At 34.4% G+C, this 15,336-nt stretch overlaps 1 protein-coding gene across 7 annotated transcripts in view; it reads right to left on the bottom strand.

Moving 5' to 3' along the window:
• Nucleotides 1–344: 344 nt before the first annotated feature.
• ATG5 (autophagy related 5) overlaps nt 345–15,336 on the bottom strand; it is a 121,814-nt gene continuing 106,822 nt past the window's right edge. For 5 of the 7 annotated variants that reach the window (XM_082475452.1, XM_082475453.1, XM_082475451.1 and 2 more), the window contains one exon: nt 345–2,567. In XM_082475452.1, coding sequence (XP_082331578.1) covers nt 2,431–2,567 — 137 coding nt within the window. In that variant the 3' untranslated portion in view covers nt 345–2,430. The remainder of the gene's footprint in view (nt 2,568–15,336) is intronic. The other 2 variants (XM_082475456.1, XR_014267530.1) reach the window with 2 other exon arrangements.

Here is a 15,336-nt window from a genome sequence, read left to right as displayed (position 1 = left end):
TAGGTCATCCAAGTGAAAAACAACATTCTGAAGGACAAGCAATGATTTACTTTACTTAGGCTGAATTTATTCCTTCCTAGTTAAACAATGCCAATAACTTAAGAACACATTTTCATTTTCTTAGGATGCTCGCTGCCGAGGTTGAGTTAAACAAGCACATTGAGATTTGTGGTCCTCTCCAGTTTTCTTTCATATGTTCTCCTTTATCCCTCCTATCGTTTATTTCTTTGAGAAACTTTTATGACAGGTATAAGAATAAGGAAATGTTAATGATTTCCCCAACAGGTAACTTGATTTATAGTAAATTTCATTTTCAACTTCTAGAAATAAAGACAGACACAAAATTAATTTAATTTTTTAATAAACCATAAAATTTAAATATTCAAATAAAAAGAAACAAAAATAGATATTTAAGCCAGCACTAATTTCTGTTTTTATTCTTTCTCTGGGTATCAGAAGCTTGACTTACCTGGGACTAGAGTAGAGTATAATACAGTTATGATGCTGGTGTAATAATGAACAAGTAGGTAAAAATGGGAAATGGCTTGATAAAACTTACTTTCAAATCTGGAAGTAAAGATCAGTAGCTCACTTGAGCCCACTGCAGAGACCTTACATTGGTCTTGTCTGTGAAAACTACTGTGGCTTACTGCTCTTACCACACTTATCTTCTTCACAGCTTAGCACTCCTGGCATTTTGATCCTTTCGCTCACTGAAGCTCACATCAGTCTGTCAAAACATCAAGAGGGAAAATCCCCAAACTGAATAGATGAATAAACACTTTTAATGTGAACAATCATATTCAGATCAACCTCTTTTGAAAAAATACAAGTCAGTGGGTTTTTTAATCCTTAAGTAACTCAAATATGACTATTTTTTCTGCCTTACTAAAATGGCACTTTTCATTTTATTGACATTAGCCAAGTATTTGCTACTTGCTTCTATTTTTTTCTGATCCTATGGGTACCCTATGTTTTTCTTTTTGATTGAGGCTTATACTTTCCATTCCAGAATATCTGATCTTTGACTAACTTTATCTCATCCTGTGGATAAGTCTGCTTAGTGAAAATCATAAAAGGAAAAAGGAAGCCGTGAGCACTAGCAGGATCTCACCACACATTCGTACAATTTTTTTTTTTTTATGAGAAAACCATTCATCTTTATTTTGGAAGCTAAAACCATTATTGTAGGATACTGTCTTTTAGCATACTCAAACGGGTCAACATTCAATATGAACAGCAAGCTAGCTCACAAGAAACAAAGTGTAATGCACAAGTACGTTCAGCTGGTAGAATCCCAGCAGCGTGGTAATAAAGTGCAGCAAAAATTTCCTTATTTGAATAAGAACTCTAGTAACCTCTGAATATTTTTGGTAAAGTTAAGGAAAAGCTATTGCAGTCTGGAGATTGGTAATCTTTAAACTTCAAAGATTGGCTACCAGGGACCACCGTGAAACATTAGACCTGAGGCCAATGAAAAACACTAGCTTGAAAAGGAATGGGTTTTTCCAAAAAAATGTAAAATTATACAGATGCTTAAGATACTATGATTTGACAGATTTACAGTGATAAAACAGCAATGATAAATGGCAACATTATTTATACTTTTAGTGTAAATAACACAGATTTAAAAATCGGCAGCAAGAAATTCTATGACAGCTCCTGAGACAAGTTATCCTATGCCCTACACCCATTCCATGCCCATGATGACCAGTCTGAAAGGTAACACACAGAGTAAAAACAGTGATCTAATGTATGTGAGTCAGAAAGTACTGGAAAAGTGACAAAATTGTATGTTATTAAATGACAAAACATATTTAGAGGCTTTATTTAAAAATCTCTCACTGTTCATTATCAAAGTTAGAAGATTGCATACCAATAGACAGACTGTAAACATAGGAAATTTTCATTAAGGAAAGATGGGTTTACTGTAATTTGATCTTTTACAAAAAATTACTGAAAGTTATTGATAACAGAATTTCTCTTTTACTTTCTTAAGTCTAATTCTCTTGAAAATTAAACCAATGTTTCCACTCCCTTGAGCTAAAGTTCAACCATGGTCACCTTAGGAAATACCCCTGTTTATTTGTTAATCAGAAATACAAATTGAGTGGCACATATTTCCATTTTCTTCTTAGGCCAAAGGCTTCAGCTTCATTATATTTTACAAGAAAACAGAAGACTTGCAGTGGTCCTGTAAAGTCTTTCATGTCGCAGCTGAGGTTTAATGACGGCAGCGGAGGAAAGCAGTGGTGATGCAAAGTAAGACCAGCCCAAGTACCCTTATCTGACATGGAATCTTTTTCCTGTTTGGCTTGTAGCAGTGTTTCTGGTCAGGTTGCCTCCACCAAACCTGATTGAAGCAGAATGGTGACATGCTCTGGTAAATCCTGTTTAAGGGTGATTCCGTTCAAGCAAATGGTTGATCCTTCAATCTGTTGGTTGCGGGATGATACTAATATGAAGAAAATTATCCGGGTAGCTCAGATGTTCACTCAGCCACTGCAAAGGTGTTTCCAACATTGGTTCAATTCCATGAATCATCACTTGATTCTTTTTTTCCCCATCTATTCCAAGAAAGAAATCCAACAATAATCGATGAGTCAAAACAGTTGAAGAAAAAATAATCTGCTGCCTTTGAGAATCCTCAGTGAATTAAATGGATTTTTACTGCTTTAACAGGTTAAAAACCTGGTCTGTTTCCTGAGCAGGAAATGTGGACATGGAGAAAGTTCAAATGTTGCAATATGTATCACCCAAAACAGAAACCTGAGGGTTACAATGAATTCTGATAAAAATTCTGTTGCTATATGTGAAAGTATTCATTCTTTCTTAATTACTGTGCTTACCTAAGATTGACGTTAATGAAACCATAGTGGAGAAAACAGCCCATTGTACCCACTGACCAAAATTTATTTTAGTTACACATTAAAAACTGTACTATACGGCTATGAAAAATGACAGGTGTGTGAAGTAGGTCAATACATATTTAAAACATACAAAACAGAAATGTGTCTAGAAGTCATCAAGAATAAGATCAGTGTTTAGGAAGATGTTTAATAAAACAGATGGGAGCTGTAAGTTAATTTTCAATAAAGCTGTTCATATATGTATGAGAAAATTTTAGAGACACAATTAGAAGAAGAGTTAAAGTTTTAATGAGAAGGAACTGGGAGTCTGACTCAGGGATTTCTGTTTCAGAGTACTGAAACCTGATTGATTTTTGTTAACGCCCATTCGCTAATTAAAAGGTTGCTGAAATTCACACTCTTCTCTGAAGTTCAAATTTTATTTCAAATTAAATTTAAGATTAGTTTTGTGTCTTTTATGATTTTTGTATGATATACTGACGATCTTTAAAGAAAACGGAAGCATGCTTGGTTGCTATAGAAAAACAAAGAAAGTAAAACCAAACTCTTTTTGAAAAAAACAGAAAACAAAATAAAACAAAACAAAGAACCTTCAAGTAACTTTGTATCACTCCTTTAGCACAATTCTTGGTTTGTCTCTTTTAGTCTCTTCAATCTACAACATCTAAATCTCTCAGCTTCCTGGACACAGAAGACAGCAAGGAAACCGGGAATTCATGGAACTGTATGAGAGGGAAATACCCTATTTTTCCTTTCTGCTCTGTTCAAAATGACTTTTGCATCCCTAGTGCTCTAATGTCTAGGCAAAATGGGCTGATGATGTACGGTGATAATGGCTTGGCTGGCACCTGAAACAAGAGACCCTTTTAAAGAAACTCCCTATTAGAGGCAGCACAGTCCTGGGCAGTGACAGTCAACAGACTGACAATGAGAGGACACAAAAACACTAGAGAATTGCTAAAAGAATGCTCAAAATAAAGACCTAGCAAACATATTATCAACCCCAAAGATAACCAAATAAATGTCTCCAAAAAACCCTGAATCACTGTGTCATAGCTTAAGACAATTTTGGAAAAAGATATCACCTTATAACACCACTAACTTAAAAAAATTCTCTCATTGTTTTGATTTGTCCACCAATCTTTGTTGCATCTTATACATACTTTTTACACAGTTGTGATCACAGTATTAATACAATGATTGGTTTCCATAAGGATGTGAATCATTTATAACTAAAAGATTAAGCTATATACAGAATACTATAGAAAGCACAGTATTAGTACTTTGAGAAGATTTAAAAATGTTGATATTCAAATGGATAAGCCCTCAGCTATCTGGAATGATTCATACTTTGTAAGTTCTAGACTGCCAAGGTTTCACTGTATTAAATCTTTCTTAGAATATTTAAAAACATTTCCGGTGTAGTTCTCTTTATATTCTTATTATATATTTCTTTGAAATACCTTAATAGTCTCAGAATCTTCCTCCTACTTAGCACTGAGTCAAAAAAAAATGAAAGAGCAGTGGTGTAAGAGTCAAAGTTCTTATCTGTAAAGTTCTTCCTTAAGCAGTGTCACCTGTGGATACTATGAGATAGAGCTGAATATCCAAAATACTCTGCCTGAAGCAGCATGTAAATGTGGGAGCAAATACAATATGGCACACTGACGCATGGTGTGTCTGAAAGGCAAAAGGTTAACCCTGTTACACAAGAGGACAGTTTAAGAACTGTACAGCAGAAGCTGGAGAACATAAGCACAATTCAAACACTTTGTAAAACAAACCCAATAAATCACATTATCAGAAACCTGAATTAGGCAGTCCTGATTCTCTGGTTTAACCTGGGGCCACTTTTAATCTGGAACATAAACGTGTCGCTAAACACAGACAACTAAGCAAGTGATCTAGACTGTCATATCCCTCAACACAACAGTTTAAGATTTTAAATATATAATTTTGTCACTGCTTACATTTGTCCAAATATTTCACCTGTGTATATTTATCTTTTTGGTTTTCTGACTTTCTCTGATAATGTAACTCTCACCAGAAGGATTCTTAGAATGGGACAGCAGTTTCCTTGAAACTATTAACTAAAACTTCTCTCTCATTTATCACTGTATCCTCAGTGCCTAGCTTGGTGCCTGACAATAAATGTTTTCAGAGCTTGGATCATTTTGCTGCTGGTAAAACACACTATCAAAATTAATGTTTTGAAAATAGTTTCTAATGACTACCACTACTATGTAGAAGAGCTCTACTGATAAAGACTGTTTTGGTTATTAAAACAACAAAAAGTCAAAATGTTTCCAAATAAGCCAAGAAATATATATGCCATCACCAAAATTGATGCTACTGCGAATAACAGCAAAGCATGACTGGACATTTTGGCAATATCAAAACTAACAAGACTAAATAGTAAAAATTTAGCAGATTTTTTTTTTTCCCCTAACAGAAAGGAAACACTTGATGATACTGCTACTAAAGTAAATCGTGTTTTTGGTAAATATATCTTTGTGTTTCAAAATGGGAATCTAGAATTTAATACTTGGGAATAAGAAATATGTCACTACAGAGTAAATGACTCAGGAGAAATATGTTACTCCACATCCCACCCACTCAGATTTTTAAAAACGTTAGTCTGATGCTTTAAAGTAGGCAAACGTTTGAGACAGTTATCAAGTGAACTCATTCTATATGAAATTTTCACATACAGGGCACTTTTGGGGGTAACTTTTGATTTGGATATAATTTCAAACATAGAGAAAAGTTGCAAGAATAGCACAAGGAATTCCTCTTCACCCAGAGTCATCAACTGTTTACATTTTTACCCCATTTGCTTTATCATTCTGTGTATTTCAAATGATTTCTGAATCATTTGAGAGTAAATTAGAAACAGAGTCCTTTACCTTGAAATACTTCAGTATATACTTTCTAATAAAAATATTCTTTTATATAACCATAGTACAGTTATCAAAATAAAAAACATTAACATTGATATTATACTATTATGTAATCATTTCAAATGTTATTAACTATCCTAATTTTTTTTTTCTCCAGTCTAAGATCCAGTCCAGGAACCACACACTGCATTTAATTTTCAGGTCTCTATACTCTCCTTTAACTTGGACAGTTTTTAGCCTTTCCTTGCATTTCTTAACCTCGACAATTTTGAAGAATACATGTCATTATTTTGTAGAATGTCCACATAGCAATTTAAAAAAACAACTCTTTTAATTCATCTTGTAAATATAAGGACAGTCATTCATAAATAACTTTGAGTTTGTGAATTAAGGAAGAGGACAGAAACAAGTATCAGAGACAAGCATTTTCCTTGAGTAGCAATTAAATTCACTTTAAGAGTTAGATGTTAAATCTAAAGAGATCATATATCAATACAGAGAATATCACAATAAAATTTCATTTCTTATATTCATCTTACTTATAAGCCTCAGTATTATGAAAGATAAAAATGTAAACACATCATATTATGTCTTATTATCACCAATACCCTAATAAAAACAAACTTAATTCTAGCATCTACTTTAAAGTGAGCATTTTAGAGCTGTGTGACATTTTAAGAAAAATATATTTAGACAGATTTTGGTTGGATGATTAAAACAGCAAGAATTACATATAGAAACAAAAAGAAGAAAGAAAATTCATATTAGTTAACATGTCATTAATGAAAATTATGAACTTTAAAAAAAGACATGAATTGGGAGGGAGGCAACTTGAATTCCAATTCTGATAATGAACGACTCTGGGCAGAACTCATCTCTTTCCTTATATATAAAAAGAAGATGTCTGTCTAGATCTATGGTTTGCAAATCTGGCTGACCATCAGAATCATTTGGAAGATTTTTAAAAATACATAACCTCTCCAGACCTGAATCAATCTCTGGGGTAAAGTCTTTTTTTAAATGTTCCCTTAAATAAATTGCATAATAATATGGGTATAGAATTTTTCTTCAAACAAAATCTTACGCAGAACCACGATATATAACACAGGTGCAGGTGGGGCAGCTTTGGTTGATGTGGGATTGAAGCCTGTCTCCCAAGTCCTGCTGCTTGCTGACTTAGGATCCATGGCAGTTTGTGATTCAACTCCATGGGTCAGTTTGTAAAGCACTGGGTCTAAAACAGAGGATTGGTAACATGTCTTCCAGTTCTAGTACATGAGTCTTTTATGCCTAAACAGCAAAATATTTCTTTTTGAGTTTAAACCAGCATAATACACTAGTTTTTAATTCTTAGGCAACTCACTTAACCTTTTGAGTCCCAGTTTCCTCCTCCTACAGTGTAGATAAAGAATTCTAACCTCCAGGGTTGCAGAGACGATCAAATGGGATATCCAAATAAAGCACTCAGCACAGAGCCCAGCACAGGGCTTGGACATAGTAGGCATTCAATAAAGTGAGTGATATACCAAAAGGTATATAAAAACTGTGGATTTAATTAAGTGACTGGCATGCAAAGGGCTGTGAGAATTTGGCCTCATGTTAATATACACTCTGCATTATTCAGACCCATTATTATGCAGTGTGTCACACGGATTTTATGAATGTGTTAAGAAAAGAAGAAAGAGAGAGATGAGAACAACAAAAAAACCCAAAGACTCTATCATTATGCAAACAACAAAATGAACGACATTTAAAAAAAGTCATTAAGCACTGTAAACCCTCTGGATAAATCTAGTATTGCTCTAAATATGTATATTCAGCAGAGCACATCCTGGATAAGTCAAATGAGCCCTATTTTACTATGGTGATGTTACTTAATAGACTTTAGATATGGTTCTTATTTTATTTTAAAGATGAAAAATTCAAGTGGGGGGGGGGAAAACTCCCAAAATCTTTGTTATACATTTTAAAGTATATCATTATTTGAGGACTTAAGAGTATGTGATGAATCTGCTTTTTAGAGATTTCTATTAGCAATGGCTCACAGCCTTCCCCATCCCAATCTGCATTTTAGCCATTATTTTTAAGCCAATTATCAACAAGGAATATGACCTAGATGTCTTTAAAAACAGGTTACTTGAGATTCTAGAGAGATGCATGAGTTTCACTCTTACTATTAATATGTGTAACTAAATATGTGAAACTTCTTTGAATTTAAAGGAAGCTAGAGAAATGGATGATATATCTTTAAGGGAAAGTGCTTTTAATCAGAACATTTCAGATTGTAACTTGTTTTTTTAGTTCACACTTGTGAATATGGAATAACAGAAATCTAAGGCCAAAGGTTGCAACCACTGTGTTTAGATTTGTGGCTTCACATTTATATTTTACATAGTTCAGCAGAAAATGCCTTGATTTGCTATCTTGGAATGTGTGATGCTGAAAGGTAAAACTTCTGAAAAATATTTGATACTTCTGAAAAACAGAGATAAACTTTTTTACTGTCACTATTCTGAACAATGTTGCTCTGACAAATTCTTTAACTTCTGATATGTTCATTAGTAAAACGCCAACTAATTGAGTCCATCGACATGAAAAACCACAGGCTGAAATCTGAAGTGCATACATCATGCTGAAGGATTTTGACTCAGCCTCAGCGATAATAGTCAGTGAGGTCAGGTCAAAGAGGGTTAAACCAAGCCAGGATATAGCCAAAGGAATACATCAAACGCTGATTTTAAAAGGGCAATTAATCTTAGACAGAAATGCTTCCTGGGGAATGAGATCTCAATCTTAAGAGCATACTACATGATGTAGCAGTAAAAATGAACATATACAAGCTTACAGAGCTTTTATCCTATGATCACAAACAGAAGGAGAGTGCTGTTTATCAGAGAAATACAAACCCATTTAAAAATACTTACATTAACTTCTTCCGGATCTATGCTCATTTAGTAGTATAGGTTTTAATGAACATAGAATATCACAGTTAATATATACCACCTATCTTTTCCCATGCGTAAATTTTATCTTTATGTATATTTTTATTATTTCTGTCCAAAATATTACCAAAGGCTTGACTCTTAACATTTTGTATAAGATTTTTCAAAACATGTCTATGTTAATTCTTTCACTGACTTGTTTATAACCTTTATATTTCTTAATGAGGAGGTAATAAACCAAAATTTAAACTTAACCCCCCCAAATTAGCTATAATTATAAAAAGAACATTGTATTAAGTGACTGTGAGACCATTTACATAAACTGATTAAATGCCTCCTGATAAGATAAAAGTGTGGTACAAGTTAGAAATTAAAACTTGTTCACGTCAAGAAACCCGCTGCCCCAAAAAATAAAACTTTGAAAATATAGGTTCAAATGTTTTTGAACTAATTTTATAAAATGATCCAGTAATTCTAGTTGGGTGTAATAGGGCCCATTAATATTTGTCAATTATGAGTTACAGAATAGTTCAAAGCTAACTGTTTTATTTAAAATACAGGCAGTAATTACACTGTTTATAATATGGTCAGGTTAAGGTCTCACAGGACTTGTTTTAACGAAGAGATGACTTGCTTTTAATTGCCTGCATGTGTTATTATTTTGTTAAGAGAATTGTTTTCTAGTGCTAAATATGAAATATTAATTATGTAAGATCTGTTCCCACTTTTGAAAGAGTCAAGTTAATTCATTTAACTTCTTGGGATCTAGGTAAAGGAAATCAGAGGCATCTCCTGACAGGCCCAGTAATCCCATCTTCACTAATGGAGAATAATGAAAATAATCAGTTTATTATTTCTTTCATTTTAGAAAAGACATATGTCAATGGGTTAAGTCATTAACAGATTCTGTAGCACCAAAATTAGTCCATGTTACCCATGTGTTGGGACAAAGCACAGAGATGGAGGGAAAATCAAACAAACAAGGCGAAGAGTTCGATTCAGTTTAGATTTGATGACATAATGATACATTTAAGAAAATATATTATAATTACCAATTTTAAAATAAGCCTCATAAATTATTTCTGTCCAGACTTGAATATAGTAGATATTTGTTGATGAGGGCTACATGTGAAGAACTTCTTGTATTACCACTGTGAATGACACTGTCTCATTTCTTTTACACCCAGAGAGAGAAAACAATGAAGAGTAGAGAGTGTTAGGATGAGACTGCAGTCCAATGACCCAGTCCCACATGGCAGGCTCACGGTACCTCAGTGGAGTTACAAATGGGCCTTCCAGGGCTACCTGTGAATAGCTGAAACTTCAAATAAATATGTGATTCGTTGCTTATAGTCTTCAATGAAAAGCTTTCACTAGCAGCAACACTTCCAGACCTCTTGCCTTAAGATTTTTCCTTTTTAACATATTTTAACAAGTATATGCTAGTCCAGCTGGCTGCAGTGACTATGGAGATAAGCTTACTTATGTCTTACCAGAGCATTCCTAATCACATCCAGAAGGTAATCTCTAAAAAAAGTTAAAAACTCAGTAGCATGGAACTCTTGCCATAACCTGAGGTATAAGCGGTTCCAACATCAGTTTACATTTAGAGCTCATCCTACATCTATATCTTCTGTGCAGAGGCTGAATATCAACACGTACTTATCTCTGCAGAGTGGGATTATCAACAAATGACAACAAGAAAAAACAAAACTGGTTCTTGCTAACTCCACTTGGTAAATTTCTTATGAGTACGGTTATTTGTGAAAAAATACTAACAAAACCATAAGAAAACAAAAAAATGTTAATTGTAAAACTGTGAAAAATATTAGATTATGAAATCTCACTTACACAAATCTTTTGTTCATTTAAACCCTCCAACCATCCTATCAGATGCGTAGCAGGTAACACCCTTATTTTATAGAGCAAGAACCATTAAAAAAAAAGCAACTACTAAATGATCTTCTAAATCAATCAATCATACCTTTGTATGAAGGTACAAAAGGATACGAGAATGAAAACAAATTTTAAATGAGTGAAAAAAGAATTACTGAAACTGTAAAACGATTATTATTCTTACTCCTAAACCCTCATTCTGATGAAGTTTGGGGTTTGAAGGCTTTATGTTTCTGTGGCATGAACTGGCAAATTGAAATGCCACCTCTTTGGGGGTCAGTGTCATCATGCTGACAAAAGTGCCAATTTGAAGTTCAAACTTCAAATTGAAGGATCCGCCTTGGAAGAATAATGTGAGATTTAGATGTTTCTTTTCTCTAATTGCTTTAAGTCTGAAAAAAGCTGTTACAAGAAACAGTTGATTCACTTTATAAAACAATCTAATCATATGCTATGGGGCTAAGGAGAAAAAAATGCGAATGCACCATCTTTCCTTACTTTTTATAGAAACTATTCTGTGGTTTCTCATAAAGCATGTCAAAAACAAAGCAGTATAATTTTCAAGTTAGACTTCCTAAATGGGATGTTATGACTCCCTAGCCTCAGTTGTTAAAATTATATTCTAATGTACTGACAAATAAAAGATTTGTACTAATAAAAGATTAGTACAAATAAGATTTGTACTAAAAAAGATTAGCACAAATAAAAGATCTGTACAATAAAAGACTTGTACAAATAAAAAGATTTGTACTAAGCAAATAAAGAACAATTTTAGTCACTTAGTTCCTCAGTACTTTCCCCCCACATCTCTGACCTCATTGAAAATCTTGTCCACATTTATGGGAGAAAAGTAGAAAAATAAAGCTAGTCTTTCAGGAAATAGAGTAGGGACATTTTAGATCAGCATTTCAGACCAGACATTACCCCTGAGCAGCCAGCCCCTGGGTAGCTAGTGAAGGATTCTACTACAGTGGGACACTGTGACCTGGTCCCTCCTTTGCAACTAATTTCTGCTCATCTTTTAAGACTTAGCTCAGTCTTTATTGCCTACTCTGGAATGGATAAGACAATAAATCTTCCTAATATCTTTTGCATATCTCCATTCCTACACATATCACATCTGTGCATCTTTCTGTCCACTCCAACTGGACTAAAGTTTCTTAAAAGCAGGGACATCTTAGTAACCCCAGTGTCAGAAGACAGTATGATGTGAAGAAACTGATGAATAATGAAAGCTACAACATCAAATGGAACCCAAAAGTTAAATGGTAGTTGGGAAGGGGCTCAAAGAGTAAATAAAATCCCAGGAAGCAGGGCAGAAATGGAAAAAGGCAAGCAGCAAGAAGACTGTACTTGCTGGTAAGAGAGATGCAGGGAACCCTGACTAATTTGCCACTGAATGTAAGCCTTTCCCTACACACACACTCCATTGGTACAATACCAAATATAAATTCAGGATTACAAGAGTCCAACTGTTACAGAGGACTGATCAACCGGAACTTTGAAATAAACTTATAAAAGTGAGAATGGACATTGTTATTTTTATAACCCTAACTTACTAGGTTTTTATATATTACATTAGAAAATTGAGCAATGAAACATAATTGGGCAAAGCTTATAAGATTTTTGTATTCGCCAAAGTAATATAATAAAAGCTATGATTTTTAGTTGTAGGTTTTTAAAAGTTTTTGTATGTTGTTTCTAAATGGACAAAGAAAGAAATTTCACTTCAAGCCTGCTACAGAAGCTTAGCTCTCTGAGTCATTTTAACTACTGCTGACACCACAGAAAAAATTTACCTGAGTTCACCTTTGGTTACTTCCTGTTATCCTGGCTAACTTATCTAGCCACTTACAAAACAAAAAAGGAAACACATAAAGCAGCTCATTGTTAGTTACAAGAATAATGACCTAAAGCACGTCTTCATGCATATTAGTACATTCTACCTTCATATGATGAAATAATGTAAAATTCCCTCATGCATGAATCACTTGTTGTAAGGAGTAGTAGACAATGGTGCTGCATAACTTTTATGAAGCACTTTCTCTTGTAATCATGTGATGACAGCTAGTTCTTATCCATACACACCCAATCTTAAAGTCTTTCACTTTCAACTTAAGTTGGGTGCAGGTGTTTCAAAATGCTTCACGACGGACAATATCACAGGTGTACTGAACCAGACAGTAAAGATTTTTACTGAAAGAGTGACTTGATGTTTTGAATACTCCCCATAGATCCTGAAATGACTGACAGTTATTTTCCAATGAGGTGACAAAAGGAAGAGGCAAATAAAATTTTTTCCAAAGATAAGATACTGGTGTTAGAAATGTGGCCTCCTCCTGGTATGAAAGGTACCATCAAGAGTACCTCAAAAGTATAGGTACTATTTACATCATTTCAATGAAGTATGTGTATGGTATGTGTATGTTCCCTGATGGATACAAGCATGTGACAGTTTGGGTGGGAAGAAGTCTGTCACAGAAAGATATCCGCCTAAGAGGCAGGTTAGTGGATTAATGCTGTGAGTGGCTACCTCACTGCCCTCCCTTTAAAAAAAAAAACAAAAAACAAGGGGAGTCACCTTGTGTATTCTTTAGGAATGGATGGGCAGGTAGGGTAGGTTAAAAATTTAGGAGAGGGCTTCCCTGGTGGTGCAGTAGTTAAGAATCCACCTGACAACACAGGGGACACGGGTTCGAGCCCTGGTCCGGGAAGATCCCACATGCCACAGAGCAACTAAGCCCGTGAGCCACAACTACTGAGCCTGAGCTCTAGAGCCCACGAGCCACAACTACTGAGCCTGCGAGCCACAACTACTGAGCCCACGAGCCACAACTACTGAAGCCCACGTGCCTAGAGCCCGTGCTCCGCAACAAGAGAAGCCACCACAATGAGAAGCCCGCACACGGCAACAAAGACTAGCCCTCGCTCGCCACAACTAGAGAAAGCCCACGCGCAGCAGCAAAGACCTAACATAGCCAAAAATAAACAAAATAAATAAATTTTAAAAAAATGTATAAAAAAAAGTTTAGGAGAGAATAAAGAGTCTTTAAAGGAATAAAAAAGCCTCACAAATGTGTGTGCCATTCTTGTGCAGGACCACAGTAACTTTGTATATGTACTGTGATCTGGGTGTAGGAATGGCAAAAAAGCACAAAGGTACATTCTGACAAATGTGTCAGCTCAAACCATGTGACTGCTTTTCATTTACATGTCAGAATGTCATAGACAGCATTTCATAAAGTCAACAAGAAGAGTAGCCAGAATTATACACAGGAACACTACAGTAACAGCAGAGGCTCAGGTCCCTAATATCACACCAGGGAACACTGAAAGAAAGTGTAGGTCTTGCATGTAGGCCAGATTAGGTACTAAACACAAATCATAGAATAAATTGAGTTAGGAAAAAGCAAACATTTCAGAATGTTATTTTAAAGTAAACAAAAAAGTGAAAAGATTGAAAAGGTGAAAATGAAAATAAATGGTAGCATAGTAAAGTGGAAAAACCAATGGACCAGGAGATGAGACCTGAGTTCTAAACTTAGTTCTACAATTAAGCAGCTAAGAGACCTTTAGCAAATCATCTAAAAAACTAAGAGACTGAACTGAAATAACTCTAAGGTTCCACAGTTATATGATTCTTTAAAGATGCCAAATACAAAATTAACACCCAACCAATTTCTTCCTGCTCTCGGTCCACTAAGGTTTTCTCTCATCATTCTGTGGATTTGTTGATAACTGTGCCGCCAGCTGGGGGGCCAGCGCCTTACAGTAGAACAGTTTTATTAAGGTTCTGAGTCTTATTGTGATGTTCTCACTAAATAGTCAAGGATTTTATAAAGAAGTACATTTTACATGACATAATGTTCTGGAAAGAAGATTGTCAAAAAACATCTAAGAAAAGTACAATCAGGTAGCCATTTCAACATTAAGCTTTAGCTTAAATTTCAATTTATTCTTAATTGATAAAAGCATTTTTTCGATGTTCTTTAAAATACTGCGAAGTACTCAAAAAGAAAGAAAAATACAGTGCAGAGAAATGAATAACTGAAGGCCAATGCTTGCAGTGGGGGCAGCCTGTGGGTCCCGTCTCTGACAGCAATAAAAATGATTAATCTCTTAATTATACTTCAAATGGAAAAACTAGCCTATATTCCCGAATCTTCAAGAATGTAGCAAAATAGACATTTTGCAGATTTTAAAAACACACACTAAACTCCTATAGCATGGATCAAATGAACTGGAAAAATAATGATTATTCCTAACGTTACTGGGAATATCCCAGTCCAAATTTCTATAACTTGAGTTCAAAATGAAAAAGTTTACTTAACCATCTCTGTGAGGATTTACAGGAAAATGGCAACACTGGTTGTCTCTCGAGAGGGGAACTGAGTCAGGGTTTTATGTATAGGAGTTGAGATAGAGACTTTTCACTAAATTCCTTTATAAACTTTTAGATTTTGGAACTATACAATGTATTGTCTACTAGAAAAAATATTTGATTATTTAACTGAACACATGTATAAAAAACCTTGATAAATAGGACTTCATCAAAATAAAATATTTTTTACTCTTCAAAAGAAAATGAAAAGGTAAGTCTCAGACTAGAAGAAAATAATTACAAACCATGTCTGGTAAAGTACTTATATGAAGAATATATAAATAACTCTCAAAACTCATGGATTATATGATATATAATCCATGAAAAAAATCAGAAAAGGATTTACA

This window comes from Balaenoptera physalus (assembly GCF_965194825.1).
Source record: "Balaenoptera physalus genome assembly, chromosome: 9".
NCBI classification, from domain to species: domain Eukaryota; kingdom Metazoa; phylum Chordata; class Mammalia; order Artiodactyla; family Balaenopteridae; genus Balaenoptera; species Balaenoptera physalus.
Note: the sequence above shows the minus strand (reverse complement) of the source record. Positions and strands in the feature narration are given on the sequence as shown.